The sequence below is a fragment of the Heterocephalus glaber genome, unplaced genomic scaffold (genome assembly GCF_053883595.1).
Source record: "Heterocephalus glaber isolate CG9 unplaced genomic scaffold, H.glaber_assembly_v1.0 deba00001531, whole genome shotgun sequence".
In the NCBI taxonomy this organism is placed as follows: Eukaryota; Metazoa; Chordata; class Mammalia; order Rodentia; family Bathyergidae; genus Heterocephalus; species Heterocephalus glaber.
In genome coordinates, this window is record NW_028258329.1 from 9,707,751 (window position 1) to 9,731,157 (window position 23,407).

The 23,407-nt window shown below is 44.7% G+C and overlaps 1 protein-coding gene across 11 annotated transcripts in view; it reads right to left on the bottom strand.

The window, feature by feature from the left end:
- Nucleotides 1–2,563: 2,563 nt before the first annotated feature.
- LOC106010014 (uncharacterized) overlaps nt 2,564–23,407 on the bottom strand; it is a 59,975-nt gene continuing 39,131 nt past the window's right edge. For 5 of the 11 annotated variants that reach the window (XR_015441680.1, XR_002397483.2, XR_015441684.1 and 2 more), the window contains 4 exons: nt 21,520–21,697; nt 9,521–9,631; nt 4,256–8,276; nt 2,564–3,446 (listed from right to left, as the gene is read on the bottom strand). Coding sequence is in view for 1 of the 11 variants with exons in the window: in XM_087188308.1 (XP_087044434.1) it covers nt 8,218–8,276; nt 9,521–9,631 (170 nt within the window). In the remaining 10 variants the exon portion in view is untranslated. Of the gene's footprint in view, nt 3,447–4,255; nt 8,277–9,520; nt 9,632–19,083; nt 21,428–21,519; nt 21,698–23,407 lie in introns of those variants that run through there. The other 6 variants (XR_015441686.1, XM_087188308.1, XR_015441685.1 and 3 more) reach the window with 4 other exon arrangements.

Genomic DNA, 23,407 nt, shown 5'->3' on the forward strand with positions numbered 1-23,407 from the left:
TTCTCAGTAGAAAGATGCATCTCCCAGAGTTTGGCAAATATTCTGAGTTTTTGTCATTGATCATCTAAGGATAAATAGTAACATCTAGAGATAAAAAGAGGTGCTGAACACAATTTTATCAGCAAAGAAAGCATGCCATGGGGATCTACCAGATCTATCCCAAACAAGAGACAGTAAGAGAGAGACTTTAGCCACAACGGAAATAGGGCATATGTGACAAAAGAAAATATTAACTGAAATCAGAAATGTGAATCACATGTGGTTGGTGTCTTTAACATCATATTAAAATACACAATCAAACCAAATGATATACTTTAATGAGTAATACCCAAAAATAAGGAAGAAAATTTTAACAATGTTATCATTACCAGCCCTCATTGGGTGTATTTTTTTTTAAATTCCCCTAATATTAAACTAAGAGCTGAAGGGAAAAATACTTTAGATGTGTTGGCTTATGAGGGGAGTGATTATGCACTTAAAATTCCTTTTTAAAATGCTATGAATCCCCACCCTTGACTGTAGGATTATATACTCACATAATTAACCATTTTCGAAATGACCTCCCTATTTGACCCAAAGTGACAAAATAAAATTGATGGACAAAGAGATATACACTGATGCTAAGATGACCTTTCTGAGCTTCAAGCATCTCTAAAAGACAAATGTAAAAACTCCAAGTACAACCATAAAAAATATTTTTGCGGGTAGCAATAGCACAACTTGAAAATATTGCTCTCACACACACAGACATAAAAATATTACCAGCCAGAATGATAGTTATCCAACAAGATGCATAGAAAAACATCCCCCATTTTATCATGGCAAAAACATTTATTAAATAAACATATATTTGTTGACACATAATACATATGTATGTTTTACTAGTTAGCAAAAGAATTGTCACAAAATCTAATAGGAAATAATTTTTTATTGGTCCTGCACTATGTAATCTAACTTAGGTCACAACTTTCAGAATCTTTAGGATGTGCCCATAGCATTGCATTCATTTCCTTAAAAATACACAAATGCTATCAGTGTTTGCACTCTGAACATCTGTTGAAGAAGAAGAAGAAGAAGAAGAAGAAGAAGAAGAAGAAGAAGAAGAAGAAGAAGAAGAAGAAAAGAAGGAAACCTTTCCTCCCCCTTAGAAGTAAGTAAGAAACCAGTCTGCTACCTGCAGGCTTTAGAAACTAAATTCACAAAGCAAACTCAGAAGAGCCGGCATGGGAAAGAACAATTTTGTCTGCCCTTCTACTGCTGGCACACTCCAAACCTGCTGTGGAAAAGAAAAAAGTGAAAGAGGAGAAGGCTACAGAGTTTGACCTCGGCCTCACTGCTGCTCCACCCCTGCACCCCACTGCCCCTCGCAGGAAGTGTTGGTCCAGGCGCAGATTGAAGATGAATCACTTGATCACACTTCAGGGACCTGGGGTAAATAAAGTTTGCATGCCCTGGAATTATTAATTACAAAACCTGAACAATCTGGAGAGGCTTTTAAAATACTTGCAGGTTGCAGGTGGAGGAAGGTTTGTTGGCAGTAGTTGTTCATTGAAATCTCTTACAGGATTTTTTTTTTTTTTAACCTAGTCTGTGATGCAGAACCTGCTGGGCTAAATTATGAACCAAAGGCTTTGGGGTGGGAACAATCAATCACAACACCGGGGTAGTGTGTAATGTACATGCTCTTGTCAGCATGAGCAGGCTGCCCCTGAACACAGCCCCCCAGCAGGTTAAATAAATATGATACTATAGACAAACCCTCAGGTTCACACGACTGCATCAGTCAGCTGTTGATAAAATACAATCTTCCTTTAATACATGCTGAGAAAGTTATTTAACACTTACGAAACCTGTATCCATTTTCTTGTCTTTTTTTTTTAAGTCTTGTTGGAAAGTGTAACTCTTTTAAAGGGCAAGGGGAAGAAGTTGCAAGATCCTGAGGGTAAAGAAGTGGATTTTATGGTGCCAGAGAAACTGAGGCAAAACTATTAAAGGAGGGAGTGCACAAAGGGAAGCGCTAGGAGTGAAGGAACTGCCCAGAGGGTGGGGAGGATGCAGATCACACCTGAAACTGCAGTGGCTCTGGCAAAACGTGGATACCTTGCGGAAAACCATTCCTGCCGAGAAACCCCTGGTGCATTTCAATTCCGTTTTTATTTCAGTTCATTTCGGCTCTGTGGTTTGCGTGCGTGTGGAGCGAAGGAGGGAACTACTGTATCCTGGATTAATTTGGAGGAAAAATAACCGGACAGAGAATAATTTAACCGGGGAAGGAGGCTCCCGTGAGTTGAAGAGCGTGGCCCCACAGAGCTCGCGGTAGAAGGGAGCGCCACGACTCCACACTGCGAAACTTGGGGTCGGTGGCGGGGATGGAGGACGCTGCCCTGCGGTAGCTGCGAGGACCTTGGCCCCGTGAGCTGCGTGGCTGTAGAGGAGCTCTCGCCACGTGCAAGCAGCGAAGTCTTTGAGAGGAGCGGGCGGGGGCGGGGGGGACCGTCCTGCTCCCCGGTCCTCTCCCCGCCGCCGGCCGCACGGCTCTGCGCAGCCCGCGGCCTCGGTCCGTCCGGGTGGAGCAGCCACGCGCGGGGAGAACGCGTCCGTCCCGAGGGCGGGAGGACCGCCCCACGCTGACGGCTGTGTCGTACAAGTGCGGGCTAAAGCCGCGTGCAAACCCCAGCTGTCCCGAGCGCCGTCAGGGCGACGCAAACGCGGGCCGAGGCCCGGCGTCGCCTGCCGTTCACAGGCCGATGTTTCTCCGCCTGTTGCAGCAGCTCGCCGGGGCGGCCCAGGTGCTGACGGCCACGCTCGCTCGTCAGTGCGGTGCTTTCCGGGCCTTCCCGGGCTGGACGGAACAGGGCTTAGGACCGTCCGATCTGGGCGCCCCGCTTAGCGCTACGCCTCGCAGACACTGCGCCCTCGCCTCAGCCTCAGTTTCCCCAGGGTTCACTCCAGGGCGCAGGCTGAGCTGGCGACTCCAAGGCCTCCCCTGAACGTCCTCAGACTCTCCCGAGAGGCCGGTGCCCTTGGGCCAGGTGGCGACTGACCCGGCCCAGCGCAGGGCGGGGACGGCTGGAGGCAGCTGGGCGGAAACCCCAGCCCGGCCGCCTGGTCCCCTGCCTTGCGCTCACGCCCAACTCTGAGGCGCGCCCTGCGGACAGGAGGCGGGCAGGCTTCAGGGGGTGAGCGAGCGTGGGAGGTTGGAACCCGGCCACCCTACTGGCGCTTTCAAGCCCGAAATTCACCTGGGCTTCCTTAACTCGGCGTTTGGGGTTCTCCCCGCCAAGCCTCCGACTGCAGGGGGCCCGGGCTGCGGGGCTCGGGAGACTCCGGAGCCCTTGTGACCCCAGAAGGCTTTGCGCTTTCAAGAGCTCTTTACCTGAAACTGACACCGGCAAGCGCTCTCCGGGGGCCTGTTGGGCAGATGGAGTGGCAGGGCCAGGCGGGGCCTGTTGGCGAGACACGGGGACATTTGTTATGGGTGACCCGGCGCCTCGGCTTCTGAGCCCACGCCGGCGCGAGGAGACCCGCGCTAATGTAATAAAGCGAAAGCGACAAGAGGAAAGGCCTCTCTCGCCCCAGGGCCGCCACATGCTCACTGGGTTTTACTGTCAGGCCTGGTCGAGGCTGTGGCTTCATTTCATATTCCATTAATATTTACAGCAGCTATTGAATTTCCCATTACAAAGTTCACCATACACACTGCTAATATGAAATTTTAATAGTAGTGTGCACATTATGAAAAGTCCCGCCATTAAAAGGGGAGGAGGCCAGATCCTCGGGAGAAGTCACCCTGCAAAGTTACTGCCACTGAACCGCTTGAAAAGCCCCCCTAGTCGAAAGATGTATTCATTTGCAACTATTATCATAAAGATGTGAAAGAATGGGCACTTTATCAATATTCAAATCAAAAGAGAAGACCGGAATGGAGTAGGTAAAGGGCAGGCTGCTAAATGGGCTTTTCGAAGTTGTGTGTGTGCTGCTTTGCCCTCCCTTACAGAAAATATTCCGTTCTTGCACAGTGCTAGCAGCTTGTGGAGTTGGGCAACAGGCGAGACGTTTCTGGGTTGGGCTGGGTTCTGGCTGCTGTCAGTCCTGGAGGGAGTGTCCCGGGGACAGTCAAGTGGCTGAGGAGAATCCCTTCCCTCCCCTGGCAGCGCCCCTCTGGCCAGCCTTCCACTCCCCTCCAGCCCCAGGCCCCGGAAGTTCCAATCTGTGGCTCTTGGGACCCAGCTTGGCTGAGAAGTGTGAAAGTCACCTGTCTCTTCCCGCCCTGATGTTTTCCTTTTCGGGCTGGGCACCCTGACTTCCTGCAAGTCCTGGAGATGTACTTCCCATTCCACTCAGTGTGCACCGGAGCTAGGAGGGACGAAAAGGGAGGGGGAGAGCAAGAATTTAGCCTGGACACTTGGAAGTCCTCCTGCTCAAAGGTCGACACCAAACGTGGCTCAGAGGGCTGCAAAGCCAGCAGCTTGGAGCAGGCCACACTTAGAGCTGGGGTTGTTTTTCCTTGCTGCTGCTGAGGCTCATGGGGCTGCTCAGGGGAGCCCAAGGGTCTGGCGTGGGGCATGGGGGCCTCCAGCTCCAGGTCCAAGTGCTCCTTTCTGTGCACAGGGGTGAGTGAGAGAATCTTCCTCCACCAAGGGCTGGTAAGCACAGCCAGGAAGTACACACACAGCCACCCGCTCGTCCTGCCCCAGCCCATCAGGACCCTGCCACTGCAGGTGCCCAGGTGCCCCCAGCCTGCTCAGAAGTGTCTGCCCTGCCCATTTTAACTGCTGTGTCATTTAACCTCTTATCCTGGGAGACCCAACTGATCTCTCAAGCTTCTTGCTTTTTGCACTTAACCTTGTCCTACAGTGGCTAGATAAAAATCAAAGGAGAGGTGTACTTTATTTTGTTCAGAGGACGGAATGTGCTGCGATTCTCTAGTTCACACCAAGCTCTCTCATCCTCTGGCCATCTTCCCTTACACCATCCCTTCCCTAATGCGGTTGCCACCGCAGTGTCTTAATAAGCTTCTACTTCTGCAATGAGAGGGCAATTTCTGGATCTTTGAGTTACTTTTCAGCTGCAGGAAAATGACAGAGCCAGAGGTAAAGATGGATGACATTTCCACAGGAAGATCTGGTGTTGTGGGTTTTTTCCCCAAGTTTTTAAAAATTACTACTACTATTATTATTATTATCCCCCCCCTTTTGTGTGTGTGTGTTTTGTTAAAGCCCCTAAATGTGTCATGCTTTGTCACATCCTCTGTGTGTGTTTTTTAGAGAACATTTGAATAAAAGGCTCGATGCCAGGTATTGGTGACACAGGGGGTGGAATTTTCAGCCCTTCCACAAAGAGTTGGCCGCCTCTATTTGCATAAGGTCAGAGTAGTGCTTCTGGTAGAACTTTACCAGCATCTCCGTCTCTTAGCAACACTCTTGCACTCTTGGTCCCTGCATTAAATTGACTGGTCCCTTCCTTTTCTTCCTTTCATTGGGAGGCTTACAATAAAATGTCACCCTTCCAACCTGCGCCTGTCACCCGGTAGGTCATCTGTATCTCCCCCTGCTCCCTCCATTCCCTTCTCCTCCTCCCGTTTCTCTACAGCTCCAATTAGACGATGAGATTATTCATTTGGTGGATTCCCAAAACTGTTTGATTTTATGGTGTTAATTAATATTAATACCCTTTCTCCCTTTGTTATTAATAAAAAGCCCTCATAAACAGAGGCAAGATAAAGAGCAAATTGGCAGCACCTGCCAAACAATGGGCCTGGAGAGGGGTAATAAGGCGAATGAAGATAGAGGAGTGGGCTTCAGGTCGGTCTCTCCACCCATTTAGTTGATATAGGGTTGATCGCAGCGCGAGAGCCCTTGAAGCGCTTGGAATAGGCCAGGCAGCCCCTTGGCTCCGGAATGGGAACCAGCGACAGGATCCCGATGCTGATAGGTAGTGTTAATGGAGGGTCACGTTTGGACAATAGCCTCTATCACTTGCCTCCTGGCTCTTCTGTCAGGTGGAGTCATTTCTGACTACTCCAGCACTCAGATTTAGGATAGATTCAATTATTACCTTCACCTTGGCAACAGGATATACAAATCTACATCCGAGGGATGAAACAATAATAGTCATAGTTCCTATTATTTTATCATGCCCTCCTTTCTTGTTCATTGTAAAAGAAGAGACCTCTAAGTGTTCAATGCATTCCTTCCTATTTTATTCTATCAACAGCTGCCCTGTGACTCAACCTCCCAGGATAATGGTTGCTTAATTAGCATAAAAACTAAAACTTTCGTCTGGATGCCTGAATGATTATTGCTGATTTTTATATTGTATCAGTTGTGCAAAACTGGATGGTCTCTAAAATCTTTCCGAGTGTGTAGAAAATATTTCTTCCCTTGTGACAAGTGTTTGCAACTAAGTGAAAGCAGTTATATCTGAAAGGAATGGGGGAGAGAGGGGGAAAGGAAGTGACCCCTTTATATGCTTCTTGTTCATAAAGTTAAGAATTAATTTAAGGAGAGGTAAACAGATTTAAAATCCTAAGTAGCTCTGCCTGCAGGGAAAAGGGAATCAGAGAGAAGGAGGAATGCTGGTGATTTCTTTCCCTTCTGGCTTCTTGGACAGCGAAACTGATCCCTTAGAAGAATGGTTTGTTTCCTGATACATGTGAACCATACCCTTAAGTGTAGCAAATAGTAAGGTAAAATGCCAGGCTTTTCCCTGATATTTTCCCGACCTCCCATATCTGCTTTCTTTTCTCTTCTTCTGGCTTGCACGCCCTATAATTCTTGCAGTGTATTGCCAGATAAATTTGCAGGTAATGGGGTCTGAGAAAAGCAAGCGGGGTTAAAAGTCAACTAGCACCTCTTTAATAATTCACGTGTCATATTTCTTCCACTATGTCAGGTTTGCTAAAGAAGATGGACAGGGGCTGACGGGTGGTGACTTGAGTTTATTATTCCAAGTCTCAGAAGGGACAAAAATCATAAAAAGATTTGCCCCTCTTCTCCTCCCAAAGGGGCTAAGGCAGCCTGCACCTTCCTTGGACTGCCTGGTCTCTTCTTTCCTGCCTAATTTTCCAGCATATCTCCCAGATGCAAAAGCACATTCCTGGGGAGTTTTCTGCTTTCATTTCCCCCTCCCTACAAATGTATCCCTTTTCCTCCTTACCAGTATCTTCCTTCCCATACACTTCCAAGTGGCAATTTTGTTCATAGTTTTCCCACAAGTCAGAATACCTCTGCCAGAGCAATTTCACTTACAGATGATGGTTCTTACTTTAACTTTCTTGTAGATGACCTTTCTTCTTTGTACAACTGTTTCTCCAGCAGCATAGCTGTTGACAGCTTCTGGTGTCTTTGACTTAAATCTTTCTCTTCTCTTTCTTTTGGGAAGTGTGTGGGTGAAAGTTTGAAATGTGTGACTTTTTATTTTCTCTCCACAATTTCCTGCTTCCAGGAAGAGGAAAGGACACAGTGCATAAGAGAACAAGAACGTGAAAAATCAAAAAAGTTTTCAGCATATTTGAGTTTGATTCTAGAGGATGAGTTGATGGTATCAGCCTCCAGAGGGGAAAAGAGAAAAAACAAACCGAAATGATGATTGAGTTTTACCTATTGAGACTTTGCTCAAATGTAGAAGTGAACACAGCATTCAAACTACTTTGTGTTTTTCTATTGCTTGTATTACCCTCTTGGATTCTGAAGGATTTCAATTTACACAGAACAAGCTAGGGGAGTAATTTCGTTTACAATTTCTCTCTCCCAATCTTTTCAAGAGAAAAATATTAGAGGAAGGTTTTCTAGCATGAGAGTTAACATTTTTTTCCATGTTCTACTTATGTAATGAAAATGATCCAATAGTTTTGCAAACTTTTGTCCTGATTCTAGGCAAGTAGAAAGCCATTTGAAAAACAGCAATTTTGTATCTGTTTAGTTCTGAATTCAAACAAATAAATTGATCTTTCAGGAGACATAGCTTTATTTTCAAGGTGCCATAATCACTAGAGCTGCATCATTATAGAACAATAAATGATATCTCCCATTCCACTCATTTTGGGACTTCAGTGTTCTGCAAAGTTCCCCTGTATTCTGGGTGTCTTTTCCACTCATTTCTCCCCATGATGTTTGATTTTGACTTTTAAGTTTTTTGCAGAAGTTCCCTTGTACCCAGGTACTCCGAGTACATTTTTCAGGTAGTAAGCACGTCCTTCAGTTTCTATCACAAATTTCAGATGGGGATCTGTTGATATGTCTGATATAAGTTGTTGTGGGTAGATCTGAGAGTTCCTGGAGGAGGAGAAGGTTCATAAAAATCAGGCACAATCCTGACAGGAGGAGACTAAAGAGTTCTGAAAGAAATGCATAATTAAGTACTAGGTCTGAGTTGAGAAAACAGGGTTGGGGAGAATTCCTCAGTTTGGCCAGAGGAGAGGAGGGGGTAAAATGTGTCCAAGATCCCCTCTCCAAGAAATAGTCTATTTGAAACTAACAATTTAAAATTTTTTAAGGTTGTTACATTTTATCCAATTAAACGCAAGCAAGAGCTTGAACAACTTTTCAAACACCGTGCAGGAATCCGTCCTCCTACAAATGGGAAAAACTGATGCCCACTAGCTGCATATTTGCAATTTTATCTGTACCTCTTCTTCCTCAAATACGGAGTCGAGTCAGACCAGATTGTTTGCACATTTGCATAGATTTTTTTTAAGGGAGGGGAATCTGCGGTTTATTTTTAATTATATACGTAGTGCTGGGAGTATTGCATGCAGAAAACTTTCTAGATTGTCAGCTCGATTGAGCTGAAATCCTTCAAGGAAACGAAATTTGTAGGGAATCTTGCCTTTGAAACTATTAATTCCATCTCAGGTGAGGGGTATGGGGATGGAACTGGGGTACAGGGCTGCCCTACCTCCTTTCCTCCAGAATCTCCCCAGATAACTGTCCTCCCCCTCTAAACTGGCAACCTCGGGCTGCCCCATTCCGGCAATCTGCATTTCCCCTTGGGGGGCTGATTTTGAGGTTCAGGCACTCTCAGCTGACCAGAGAGATCCCGAAGAACTGGGGCTGCCAGGGGACTTCGCAGGGAGCCCCACAGAGTGGGAAAGTCGCAGAAAACAGCAGTCTTGGGAGTGGTTGGATTCTCTCCAGCTTTAACTTAGGTGAGAAGAGGGAAGCTCAGAGAGAAAACAAAACAATTCCAGGAAAATCTAGGGGGAGGTTTGTTTGAGACGGGACCTCGGTTATCTGGGCACTCTTGTTCTCAGAGACCCAGAAAAACGGAGTCTGCGAGGACGGGAAAGGTGGTTTCCTGCCTGCGGGTGACCGAGAACCGCGAGCGCTGGGCGCAGGAGTGGGCCGGCCTCTTCGGGGCCATCATTTCCAGCCCCGCCTGCGACTCGCCCACGAGGGCCGCGGGCGGCCGAGGGCTCCGGGCTGCGCAGGGGGCAGCGCCGCGGGGTCCCCAGGCCTGGCCCGGTCCGGCGCGGCTCCCTCCCGGCCCGGCCACAGATTGCAGCTCCGTCCTCTCACACCTCTCCTCTGAAGCCATCTTCGCTCTGTCTTCCCCACGTCCCCAGCCTTTCTGATTCCACGCGCCGCTCCTCCTTCGGAGTTCTGCGAGTCTCTCTGCAGCTTGTCATAACCTGTAATCAAATGCCCTTTCTGTCGGGAGGGAAAGCCCAGAGGGCGGCCGAGCTATTTTCAGCTGACAGCCGAGAAAGGGAGCCGCGGCGGCCTCCCTTTTGTCTGCCTCGGGGTTTAACTCCTGCGGGGCCGGCTGGGAGCTCGCGCTGGGCCGGGCCGCCGGGAACCAGGCCCCGGAGCCCAGCGGCGCGGCCCGAAGCCGCGGGGCCGGCTGGGGGCGCGTCCTCGCCGCAGCGGAGGCGGAAGGGTCGCGGGCTCCCGGGCGTGCCGACAGCCCTGGGAGCAGGGCGCCCGTTCTCGCTGGGCTCGGAGGCGAGAGGAGCAGGACAGGATGGAGGAAAACAACGACGCTGAGGTCGCCTCGGCCAACATCCCGGGAGCTCCTCAGGCTCGGTTATTAAACTGGTCCAAACTGATTTCCTTAATTGCTCAAACCCATTTTACAATGATTTCCATCAAGTTGGAATCAAAACAAGATTTGTTCACCATCCTCCGGCCCAGCCGCGCAGGTTAAGGGCTAATGAGATCGCGCCTGGTGTCACACGGTGGGAAGGGGCGACCCAGGAAGGGCCCAGGAGGTAGGGGGTCCCCAAGGCCACCCCACCCCTCGAGCAGCCTCAGCCTGGCCCCTCCTGAAATACTCATGGTGTGCATTAGAGGACACCTCACCCCTATTTTCTTCTTGCCTGGCCTACCCCCAGGGAAGCCACTTTAGAAAACCCGGTGGGTTCCACAGACTCCAGACTTCTTTTCTTCATTTATCTGCAACAGTTGGTGACAGAAGGAAAGGGGTGGTTGCGATGTCACTTGAAGAGGGTGAGGATCAAGGAGGCAGGTCACTGGGACAAGAGAACCAAACCAGCATGCTTATTGCTGCTTTCTTGACATCCAGTTTTGTTCCTGGGCTATTTGTTTTAAAAGGACCTGGCAGGGTCCTTATGGAGCCGGTGTCCTGTCTCCTCCCGACCGCCAGGTTTCCAGGCCCAATCCAGAACTCTCCTTCCAGGCTCTCCAAACAGAATTGTTCTCATCCAGCCGCTGAGAGGAAAACATCCCACTCTCCTCTTGGCTCCTGGAAGGCCACCCTGCTCTCAGCTCTCAGCGTGTCCCCGGCATGGGCGAGATGGCACCAGCACCTGACTCAGAGGGTCCAGCTTTGCCCCTCCCTCACCCAGCCCTGTCCCACTTCACAGGTCCTGCTCACTTCTCGGTGGCCTCGAAGCTAGCAAAAAGGAAACCTGGAGAAACTGGCCAGCTGACTCTGCAGGTGATTTACTTCTGGACAGTGGGAGCACAAAGTGTCAAAACTGTGACAGAAAAGGGAAAGTAGAAAGATTCCATTTGAGCACACCAGTTACTCGATATTCCTGTACATAGAAGACCATTGTGCTCAGCTTGTTTTTAGAAAAGAAAAAGAAAAGGCACTTGTGTCCTCTATATCAGAAGGCGCTGGTGGGCCATAGTAGGGAGACATTTTATACCTTGGAAAATGAAAACAGCAGAAGTTCTTTATCCCCAAAGAAAATAATAGAGGGGAAAAATTGGAGGAACAGAAAAATGCACTTGTGTGTGAGCAATCAAGTTAGGAATACTGTACTGCATTTTTAATGCAATCCTCCTGTTGCTTTTATTTTATTTCTTAAGGTTGATGTATGAGTCTCAAGAAAGGATCTTAAGGTGGACAAAAAAAACAGTAGTATGTTGCCATCAGTTCAGTGGGTGCCCATGACTGAAGGTGATGATTTCTGTCTCCTGTAAGGTCCAGGGAAGCCAGAATCTTTCTCCCTCGTGAGTCCTACTTCTGTAGAAACCTTGTTCATTTGAAACACTGGTCAGAAATACTTAGGGCATATGTGAGGATCTCGATGATGATAGTTTCCTTCTCCCTGGTTGGCTCATAGATTCTATTCAAAATGAAGCTATTTGGGGACATGTAAAAGCCAGTAAATTTCCTGATGCACAAAAGAAAATGGTGCTTTCTGCCCAGTGCTTATTTCCACTCAGAAGTGAATAATGCCCCAGTTACCACCAGGCCTGACTTGATTTATCTTGGTTAATAGGATTAACGTGTCAGCCTCTCTCAAGAATTTCCAAATGCGTATCCGGAGTGACGCTGACTCACAGGTGTCTTTTTTCCTTTCTGATGGGCATAATGATGCACCTACAAGCAGAGGGCCTTTGTCCAGTGGGAGCAGGCAGACTATCTGTCTCCAGTGAAATAAGGCATTTCAGCCACCTTTGCCAAGACTCCATGCCAGAACCCAGTCACTATAAAATAATTGTGTCACTACCTCACCAGTTCACTGTCCGTGTTTCATTTATCTTTTGACTGTAATTGAATGGTTGAAAAGCAAAAATGTAGACAAATTCCAGCTGTATTGAGATCTGTTTCTTCCTCCGCTACCTCGGCCCATCATTAGATACTTTCCCTCTCTGTGCAGGAGGTCAGAGTTTATAAATATAAATTGCATTTTGCATTACTTCTAGATGAGTGAAGCTGTCAAAGCAATAATATGAGCTTTCAGTCCCACATTCTACCACTTCTTTCCCATTTTTTGGCCAGGAGGTCATGTGCAAATTGAACGTGACAACCCACAAGACATGTCCAACAGACTCATATTGTTACCCAGCTCAGCTGCCTGGCTCATAACAACATTAAACCCACATTAGTCCCCAGCCTCCACCAGGCAGGAGCTCTAAACACAGGACCTAAGCTTCTCAGAAAGTTCATTTCAATGGTACCATTTCATCTAAAAGTAGAAGGCACCACTGACTCAAAATATTTTTCACCCAAGATTCACAAGGACGTCATATTGAAAATGTCAGGGCAGTGTCTAAATAGGACAGAGAACAAAGAACAAGGTAAAGTGTCAAAGAGCCCTCTAACACACACACACACACACACACACACAATGGGGCAGGATGTACTTACATATATATATATATATGAATTTTATATATATTTATATATTTTTTTCAAGGATCCAATAGTGATGTGGTTAGAAATAACTTTCACTGTTACTCTGACAATGAGGCCACCTGAAAGTATGGACTGACTTTGTACTCTTATTAGCAAGTTCTTCACAGTGTTATTTTGGAAATCCAATTGTGTGGTTTAAAAAAATCAAATTTTAGCAGCTTATTATCACCATCATTAAATGGTAGTCCTTCTCAAACTACATTGGGAGGGTCAGAAACTTCCATCAGCTTCAAGGGAGCTGAAGGGCTTGGAGGACTGGTAACTGTCTATGGATGTGACCCATTCGTGTCTTGCCCAGATTGCAGTTAATGGAGAACTGTTGTTCACTGACAGGGTGTTTGATGGTTTTTAGGAAATGAGTGGCTGTTTTAATTCCTGTTCCAAATGGACAGGTGTCTACATCAGAATTGGCAACCTGGTTGGCAGACTCAAAGAGTGGCCAAGGAGCAAATTGTTTATGGAGAATCAACTTCCCTCCCTCCCAAGATGACTGTGCACACGTGTGAGTGCTGGCATTGTGGGTAGGGGGGGAAGCAGAGATGCTGGAGGCAGAAAGATTGATACAGGTCTGCCGAGCAGAAAGAACCAGAAGCCCTTCGGTTCCAAGTGGTACCATATGCAAGAGCATCTCTTCTGGAGCTCATCTTGGGCTTAATCACTTTGTGCTCCAAGTGCACAAGTGAAAGTTACTTAATCTTCCTTAGCGTCCCCAAATCCATCTCAACAAATAAAGTAAATTAAGCCAAAGGTCTTTTCCACTTTGTTAAATTAGCAGTTTTTAAAGAAGTGTCCTTTTCATCCCTTTGAGGGAACTGAATGTGCTTACATCCTGAACGTGAAGAGTGGTAACTGTAAGAATCACACCTTCGAATTCAAAGCAGGAAGTGTCCCTCTTGCCTTCGGTGGATAGACACATTTTATCACATAAGACCGAAGGGTAACCAGCGGATATATCAAAGTATTTAATTCTCCTTTCACTTTTACACATAATCCTTGCAATCTAGTTATTCATGCTGATTCTTACTTGCTGGGTGTTATTAAAAAGCAATGAATAAGGCATATGTTTAAGGAAAAAACAATTATACTATGCCAGCATCTGATGTCCTTTTATTTTCTAGCCTTGACTTTATTAAATTTGCTGTAAGTTTTAGAAAATGTTAATAGTAGTAATAACAAAACACCCTCTGACTAGGAAACTGAAGCAGGTGTTATTGTTGATAGGGAGATTAACACTGAATTTGGGGCCAATTTTCCAGATATCTGGAGTTATTATGAATGTCTAATTTTTCAAACTTTAAAATTTTGTCAGTCACAGTAAGATTTTATGGCTTTTCTCCTTTGTCTTAACATTTCTCATCTCATCACTAACTTTTTAAATTAACTTTTACTCCACTATATTTCCAGGAATTGAAGTAATGAAAACCAAAGGCGTTCGAGTGAGGCCAGTTCCCGCGCCTCTGTGCAATGTGTTCTCCGACCTTGAATACTGCACGAACTCTCTAGGTCCCAGTTTCTTCACTTGTGAGATGGGGATATTATTAACCCTTAATTTACAAACTCATTTGAAGATTCCTGCAATAGTATATTTTCCACATTTCAGGAACAGAGTAAATTTTCCGAATGAAACAACACTATTGCTGCTTCTGCTGCTGCTGCTGAAGACAATGATGATATTGTGACCTGCTAAATATCAATACCTTCGTCTTCATCTGTGAAACCGAAATGACAATACCCCGTCCCCAGTACTCTGGGGCTGAACCAGGAGCAGCACAAGTTTGAGCCCAGCTGGAGGAACATAGTGATTTACTTAGCAAGGCACTGTTTTAAGATTTAAAAAAAAAAATTAAAAGAAGAGATGGGTATATATCTCAGTACAAAGGCCTAGGGTCAATCTCTAGTATTGCCAAATTTTAAAAAGGTACAAAGGGTGATAGAAATATTGAAGTTAAGTAAAATGTGTAAAACACTTGGCCTGGTAGTGGAAACAGAGCATGCCTTTGGTAAATGAGAGAAGTATTCACTATGAGAAAGAAATCTAATCTTTGGAAGTTCTAGATGGCAGTTCTTTAGACCTGGATCTAGAAGTTTAGTTGATTAGAGGATGGTATGAATGAAGGCAAAGTTGAGAATGACGTCCAGTTAGTTTCTTTTGTCTTATGACAGTAACTCATTCCTAAATTTCACACGAATGCAGACCACTGAGTGGTGGTGAGAAACCCCTCAGCAGGAGTGGGTGGAAGTAGACAGCCCAAATCCACCTCCTCCCCAGGAGAAAATACATGTTACACTGATCCAGAGATATGTCTTGGAATCTGCAGGACAGAGAGAGTTGGATGGAGCATATTGTTTCCTTACTGATATTATTAATTTACTAATAGAAAAAGGATCAAAACTCTCTGAAGTCTATATCTAGGGATAAACTCTGACACCATTCAAAGAGCCATTGTGCAGACTTCCTGAAGCCAGCCACCCCCAGCTCCTGTAGGAAGAGTGAGGCACATCTCTGAAAGCTAATTCAGCCTCAGAAGTCCACAGTTATGGCTCCTCGGAGTAGAACAAAAATAGAAGTGGAAGTTTCCATTCTTTAGCCATTTTTGTGTAACACAGCTGAATAAAGTTCTTGCCCTGGTTGATTTTGTGATTCTGTATATCAAACCAAATGTTCAGTAACTGTTTAGAAAGAAAAACAGGTTGTTCGTATCACTCTCGATTGCATCAAATTTAGGACATGTATGTGTGCAGGTTCCAAATCTATTAACACTGCCCAGTATTATTTAAAACTTCTGCCGGGGATTTAGCTTGGTGGTTTCGTCGCCTGCTGCGCAAGCACAAGGACCCGAGTTCAATCCCCGGTACCAAAAAAAAAAATTAAAACTTCTAATGTCTTCAGTACAGCAAAAAAAAAAAAAGGCAAGTGGAATTGGGTTTATTCCATTCTCTCTAAACATAACTATTTCATCCTGTCAAAGTGAACTGGATTTGGTAAAAATTAAAATGTAGGCAAAGAGAAGTAAGTCTTCTAGCCAGTCACCACTGAAGACCCACTCAGCCAAGTGTTTGGCATTTGCCTGTCATCTGCTTTTGTGACCATGGGGAGCAGTCCAAATGACAGGCTCACAGATGGAGGCCTCTTATGATTAATGGTGTCTACCAGGCCTGGTAGTAAGGATGCAGGAAACCATGGCAAATATGAGCGAATCCTTTTGTGTTTTTGTTTTAGCATTCTTTCCAAGGTTTTAGGAGAATCAGGAAGAATTCCAGCCCATTCTTTGCTGGAAAATCTGAAGGTATCCTTCTTTCATTCTTGAGAACCACTCCCCAATACCAAACCTTTACTTAGAAGCCACATCAACTTCTGAACTAACTCATCAAAATTGCATTCCACTCTCTCTTCCTCCCCTCCCCCTCCCTTTGTGTACCTGTGTCCTTACCTTCTATTTCTTCCTTTCTCCTATGCACTGTCTGGCCTCAATGGCCAAAATGAGTTCCCCACAGTATGTCTGAGAAATAAATGCAAGTGTGCCATGCTGAGAAGGAAAAGAACTGGCAGAATGAAGACCTGCAGCAGCTCCAACTGATGCCTTTGTTGGGTGTGCCCCACCACTTCCTTACCAAGCGGGCCATCTCAGTGTCCTGCTCCTGATGCAGCCAGAACACAGAACACAAGATTTCAGCATTAAAAATGGGTCAAACATAAGATTATGCTCAATACTGACAATTATTTCTTTTGGTGCCTTTTTATTTTGTTTTGTGTTGTTGCTGGGAATTGAACCCAGAGTTGCACACATGCTAAGCATGTTTTCTATCTGTGAGCTATACTCCCAGCTCCACTATTTAAATTTTTTAACTTATTTTGAATATACAAAGAAGACAGTTAAAAGGTTTTTTATTTAAAAAATTAATTTGCTTTGAACAAGTAGTAGAAATAGGCATAATGTAGACAGAGTTGAAAACTCTTCTCCTAGTCTTATCGCTTCGTCTCTGCCACCCAAGCTCCCTAGTGTTTTTTACAAAAATATTATTTAGGGGCCGGGGATTTAGCTCAGTGGTTTTGTAGCCTGCTGTGCAAGCCCAAGGACCCGAGTTTGATCCCCGGTACCAAAAAATATATATATATATATTATTTAGGGCCTGAGATATAGCTTAATGGCAGAGCAAATGCTTAACATGTAGAAAGCCCTAGGTTTCATCCGCAGTATGGCAATAGGTACACACCTGTGATCCCAGCTACTTGGGAGACTGAGGTAGGGAGATCACGGTTTGAGCCCAGCTGGGGAAATTTAGAGAGACTGTGTCTCAAAATAAAATAAAATGGAGCAGGGATGTAACTCAGTTGTAGAGCACTTGTCTATCATGTGTGAGGCCTGGGTTCAATTCACAATATTGCAAATAGATCTATCTATCATCTATCCATCTACCTATCATCTACCTGTCATCTATCTATCTTAGCAGATTGAGAGAAAAAGTAAGTACAATGTACAGAGTGTTCCTATACATTCCCCAACCAGTTTTTCCTACTGTGAACATTTTACATTAGAGTGTTACACTGAATGAGCCCATATCGATACATGATTAATAATGGAAGTCTGTAGTTTACATTAGGGTTCATTCTTGGTGCGGTACATTCTGTGGGTGTTGACCAGGGAATGATGACATATATCCACCCTTACACTAACATACAGAGAACCTCCACACACAGCTCTAAAATTCCTCCATGTTCTGCTAATCTATCCTCCCTTCTCCCCAAAAAAACCATGAAAATCATTGATCTTTTTCTTGTCCCTGCAGCCTTGCCTATTTGAAAAGGTTATAGTTGGAATCATACAGAAAGTAGCCTTTTTGGACCAGGTCTTTAACTTGGAAATATCCATTTAAGATTCCTTCATGACTGTTCAAGGCTTCCTAACTCATTTCTTTTCATTATGGAAAACACTGACTATCTGGATGTACTACACTCTGTTTAACCATTCACCTATTGAAGGTCATCTTGTTTGCTCCCACATTTTGGCAATTAGGAATAAGGCTACTATAAACTTTCACGTATGGGTCTCTTTGCCAATATGAATTTTTAGTCCATTTGGGTAAATACCAAGGAGTCTGATTGCTGAATCGTAAAGTCAGAGCATGTGTTTTGTCATAAATTTCCAAACTGGCTTCCTACCCAGCACCTTTGCTGGTGGTTTTAATGAACATATTACAAGCATAACAGGTGCTTAGCAAGAATGAAGACCCAGATCCTGCCTGTGGGTACTGGTAGCCACCAAGGCAAGAGCTGTCTCCATCAGGAGGATCTCAGGTCACTTAAGAGGATGGACTTGACCACTTGACTGGGCTACAGGGCTTTCTCTTCACTTGGCAACCGACTTGCTCTGTAACCTCTGGGGAACTATTTAACTGCTTTCTGCTTCAGTTTTGTCAACTGTAATTAGACTTGGTAACACCTTTCAGACACTAGAGTTCCAAGAATTACCTGTGATATTCCATGCATGTCTTCCCACGGCACTTGGCATAAGCAAGTGCTCAAGAAATGTTAGCCATTTTAGCATCTTATTATATAAACAAGCATCTCCACACCCACCCATCAAATAGCCAGTACATTTTTTAGGAAGGAATTTGTGTGACAGTACATTCAAGAGCACTAATGACAGAACAAATTAATACACTGTGAAATCTGGTGAGAAAAGAAAAATGCATGTGAGCTAAAAATAAAAGAAAACACAACTGGAAAAGAAACCTCATTGAGTGAATTTGCTTCTTCCTCCAATATCCTGGTCCAGGGAATAAATTCCTTCCTCTACTCTCAGCCCTAGGTTCTTATTAGTAGCTGGCTAGTGTAGAATCCTCTCGGGTGAGTCTAGAATTATGAAATATTCTCTCCCTGGTGACCTGCCAAAGTCTGCTCCACAAACACCTAGGCTAACTGGCACCAGCACACTTGAGCAGACTCCTCGCCCTGAGGGCCTGACTAAAGCTCGTGTTTTTCCTTTTCTCAGACAGCTCCGCAGGCACGTGGGAGGAGGGTCAAATTAAGCAATCTACATGGGGATTTAAAAAAAATTTTTTTTGAGCAGTTCTTACGTGATGACATGATGATATGCGTTGACAATGAAAACTAAATGCAGCACAGCTGTATCTTCTTCATATTACATTTTAGAGATTAAACTAAAAACAAATTCTCTCTTGTGCATTCCTAATTAATAATATATGCCTCCCCACTGTCCCAACACACCAGTGGGAATGGAAACATCGGAGTGTGTCTACCAGCTGATTTACCCTCCTGATATCAAATAACTAGTTTTCCTGTTTTAACTGCATGAGTAGAGTTTAAGTGTCATGAGGTCTGTTCGTACGGAATTTTTTTAAACTAAGAGTAAACAATGAAACCTGATAACTTATGCAGGGTGAATGGCCATAAGGCAGGAGCTCACTCGTATGAGTTGTATCTGTATTAATATCACATGACACTAAGGACATAGTTAGATCAAAATATGGTTTAATAACTGGGAGTCTAAAATGCGCAGCAAAGCTCAGGATCCTGCGTAAGAATTACAGACAAGGTGGGCACAAAAAGTTGAAACACAAGAGATGCAGATCTATCTGAGTCCCCCAAAAGGGTAGCCACAGCCAGGATTTAGGATTGTCCAGCCCCTCAGCTGTGTGGGAAAGAGAGTTGATAAAGGGCAAGGGATCAGAATAGGTGGAGTCTTTCTTGTGTGTCTCCCTTGTCTCACTAAAGCAGCGATCCCCCTCCCTTTGGCACCAGGAACTGGTTCTGTAGTGGCCAGTTTTTCCACAGATGGGGGTGGGGATGGTTTAAGGATGACTCAGAGGAGCCTGCAACTTAGATCCCTGGTGCAAACGGTGTACAGCAGGGTTCATGCTCCCATGGGACATCTGACAGGAGGTGAAGCTCAGGAGGTAATGGGAGTGCGGGGGGGGGGCGCTGTAAACATGAAGGAAGCTTCACTTGCTCCTTGCCCACCTGCCACTCATCTCCTGCTGTGCTGCCCAGGACTGGGTCCTTGGCCCAGAAGTTGGCAGGTCTCTGCCGTACAGTATCTATGACTGCTCCCGGCACTGTTACTCAAGAGCTGTGAGCAAAGGAATAGGAAAGATTTAACCGACAGCTGGAACTCCCACTCTACATTTGCTTTGGATGTACTAGGGCCCAGGGAAGCCCCTCTGCTTTTCTAGAACTGAGAAGTCCAGTGAATCTGAATAATGACTAACAGCACAGAATCCAGATTCAGACACTGGACTTGGAGTCTTGGCTCTGCTTGCTAGCTCTACACCCTAGGCAGTTCTCTAAACCTCAGTTTTCTTGGCTCTAGAATAGAAATAATAAGACTATCCCTCCTCTCACTACTGAAGGATTATACAAAATAATGGTGATTAGCAGCGACTTTCTTGCATAGCAGTTGCTTAGTCTTTGTTGTTATTGAGTTTTTCTTGTCCTCACTGCTATTCTGAGTCAACTACTCCCATTATAGAATATTTTTCTATCTGAAGCAGGAAATAGGCAGGGAAGAGGTTTATAGCAGAGTGCAGGCCTGGACACTGGGGCTGGGTATTTCCGCACCCTTCGATGACACCAGCTGTGCTGAATCAGCCATTTAATTCTCTTTTTGAGGATCGTCTCTGCAGGAGGCTCCCGGAGGAGCCCCAGCGAGTGTACAAAGGTACAGGTGATCACAATGTTACCTCTGCCTGACCAGCACCTCACCCGCGCAGAAAGACTCCAAGCTGTCCAGTTAAAGCTGCTTCCATGTAAAATTCCCTTCCAGACCAAACACTTCTTCACAGTAAAAGCCTCGCTTGTCTAATTCTGCATTTATGCACGTATTATTCTATTCCTTGTCCTCCTCAAAACGTATATAGTGTTTAATAATATAACTTCAGTGTCCAGTCTCTTAAAATACGATCTGCAAACTGCTTTAAAATATGAATGAACAAAACGTTGTGCTCTATATGCCCCTTGAAGAAAACATCATTCCAAAAGTTTAGGAATATATTTGCCTTAAGCATGAAGCTATAACTGAATATCACTTGTTCCTTTGAATCTAAAAAAAATCTTTCTGCCACTGTGGACACGTGACTGAGTCATGGCTATTTGGAAACCCAGCACACATTCTTTGCTATAACTTTATTTGTGTGTGGGGGGGGGTGTCAATAAAAAGGTGTTAAGGGACTAGAGTCTACAGTGGTAAAGTGCTTGCCTAACATGTGCAACACCCCGTATTCGATCCTCCGTACCATGGGGAAGAAAGCTGAAGCCAAAACCTGCATGACAGTATACAAACCGACTCCGACTCCTCCAGTCAAGCTCTAGAAGGTATTCTGACATTTGCAAAAGAGAAGCTACACCTCTAATATTTCTCCTAGCCATTTCCTTTGTTAGGCCAAACGACAACAACGAAAGCACAGTTAGAAGCTCCACTTAGATGGACACGCTCACATGGGGCCATGTCTGTTAAGCTGGGAAGCTGAACTGATTCGGCAAGATTTAGAGGGATCTGAGAGGAGGACGACGGAACCCAGGCTGTGTTCCCTGTGGGTAACCGGTCAGGCCTTCATCAAGTAGATATGCCAAGCTCTGCTAAGGCCTTCCCAGCACATTTTCTTTACTACTGGAAGCCAAATGCCCTCTAGTCTGCTTTCGGCTGTAGAGATACGGTGGAGGATGAGTAAAAGGACTGAGACTTTGATCTCTAGGTATGATCCAAACCATGCAAGTATCTTTCCGTATCGATAGGAGGATGGGTACAGGATGACGACCTTGACCATTAGTTTCCTCTTATTGTCAACACGGTCTCTCCTTTGGGATAGAAAATCTGGGTGAATTTTTATGGCTTTTATTGCTTTGACGACCAAAAAGAGTTTGGGGGTTGTATTAAAAACATTAAGTACCTGGAAAAGATGTTTGTCATGATATCTCTAAGTTGCAGGTGCTTGGTGCTGAGAAGAGGACCCTTAAAGAAAAATCCCTCCACACCTGTGGACTGAGTCGCACTGCCAGTTCTCCAACACGGTGGCCTCCAGTCCAGCCAGCCAACCTCCTAACGGCCCACATCACACGCTCGGGTCTCTATTTAGAAGGGTGACAGGGATATAGATATCACATATGTTCCTGAATTTCTAACATTCTTTTCTTTTAAATTCTAAACATACTTCAAGAGGTTTTACTATAATGATTCCAACTCTGCTAATCATTATTCGTTTTAAGAAAAAGAAGAGTATTTATCTTTTTCACCCTACTGGAGATCAAACCCAGTCCCTTACATGTATTAGGCAATTACTGTAACACTGGGCTGTATCCCTCAGCCTGTCCATCCTCATCCCAGCTAAGCAACTCTCTACAAGTACTAGCATTTGTTTTATCTTCAAAACAACAGCCTTACTCCAAGCCATGATGTCCTCATTGGAGAAATCTCCACCTAGACCACTCCCCTCCAGCCCTAATGGACTTCCTTCAGCTCCTCTGCTATTGGCTGTTTGTACTTTGTGGATGATTTTTCTTTCTCCTAAATCCCTTGGCCCATACCTACCCATCCTTCGTGTGTTGATTTTGACATAATTTCTCATAGGAAACTTCCGAAAACTTCCCACCTACGCTGGGTGTTCCTGTTTGTATTCTCCTAGTTCTTTATGATTATTTCTACTATAATGCCCTTTTGTTTGCTTGGTCCTACTTTGCAAGATCAAGACTAACTGTCCTGTTATTTTATCATGGTGTCTAGCTCAATATGCACACGTGGTGGTTGCTCAATAATCTTTAATAAATGCCAAAGAAGGCAGAGGGTGAAGGCAGGAAGGAGGAAATGAGGAAAAAGGAGAAGATGGAAGGAAATGAACAAAGTAGACAGCAAGAGAAAAGGATTAAGGCAGGGCCATTCCCTACTTGTAACACTCCTGCAAATGTCCTTTCCCTTCCTTTCTTACTACTTTCTCCATTTTCCTCTCTTCCCCCAAATTCCAAAATTAAAATAAAATGAAAATCAACCCTGCCTCAGCAAATACCCCCATTTGAACCTTAGATTTGTTTTGTATGTTTGCTTGTTGTTTGGTAGTGTGTGTGTGTGCACATGTGTGTATGCACATGCGCATGTGTGTAATTCTGCACCCTGACTCCACAAATTCAATTATATTACAAAGGTCAATTTACTTGATAAGCATGAAGTACCAGGTCACTCTCACATACATCTCACTTAATAAATGACAAAATATTTTTTCTTAAGATATAATTTTTATTTAAAATTTGAAAATCTTATAAAAGCTTTCTTAAGTTACCAAGTAATTCCATCTTAATACTGTAAAATGAATTAAAAGGGGATACTGAAAATATTACTGGGAGGTTAAAGGGAGAAGAGGAATATTTGGGAAAAATCTAAAGACAACATGGTGTTTGGATAGCTACATTTTTTTGTTTGTTTTACTAAAACTAATCCTTGAGGTATTCTTTTATTTAACAAAATAGATGTGTGTTCTATTTGATAAAAAGATTTATTCCAAGGAATATGGAAACTAGAACAAAGATATGCCAAAGTTCCTTTCACAATTTTCTCAAGGAATGAAAAGTATCCCAGGTAGGGCTGAGGGTGTAGCCCATTGGTCAAGCACTTGCCTAGCACGAGTGAAGCCCTAGGTTCAATTCCCAGCACTGCAGAAAATATATACCTACATACACGCATACATACATACATACATACATACACCCTCAGCTATATAATGCTGTAAGGGGGTAATATTGCACTGTATATGAGGAAGTCTTTCAAAAGAAATTTTCCATTTCATTTGA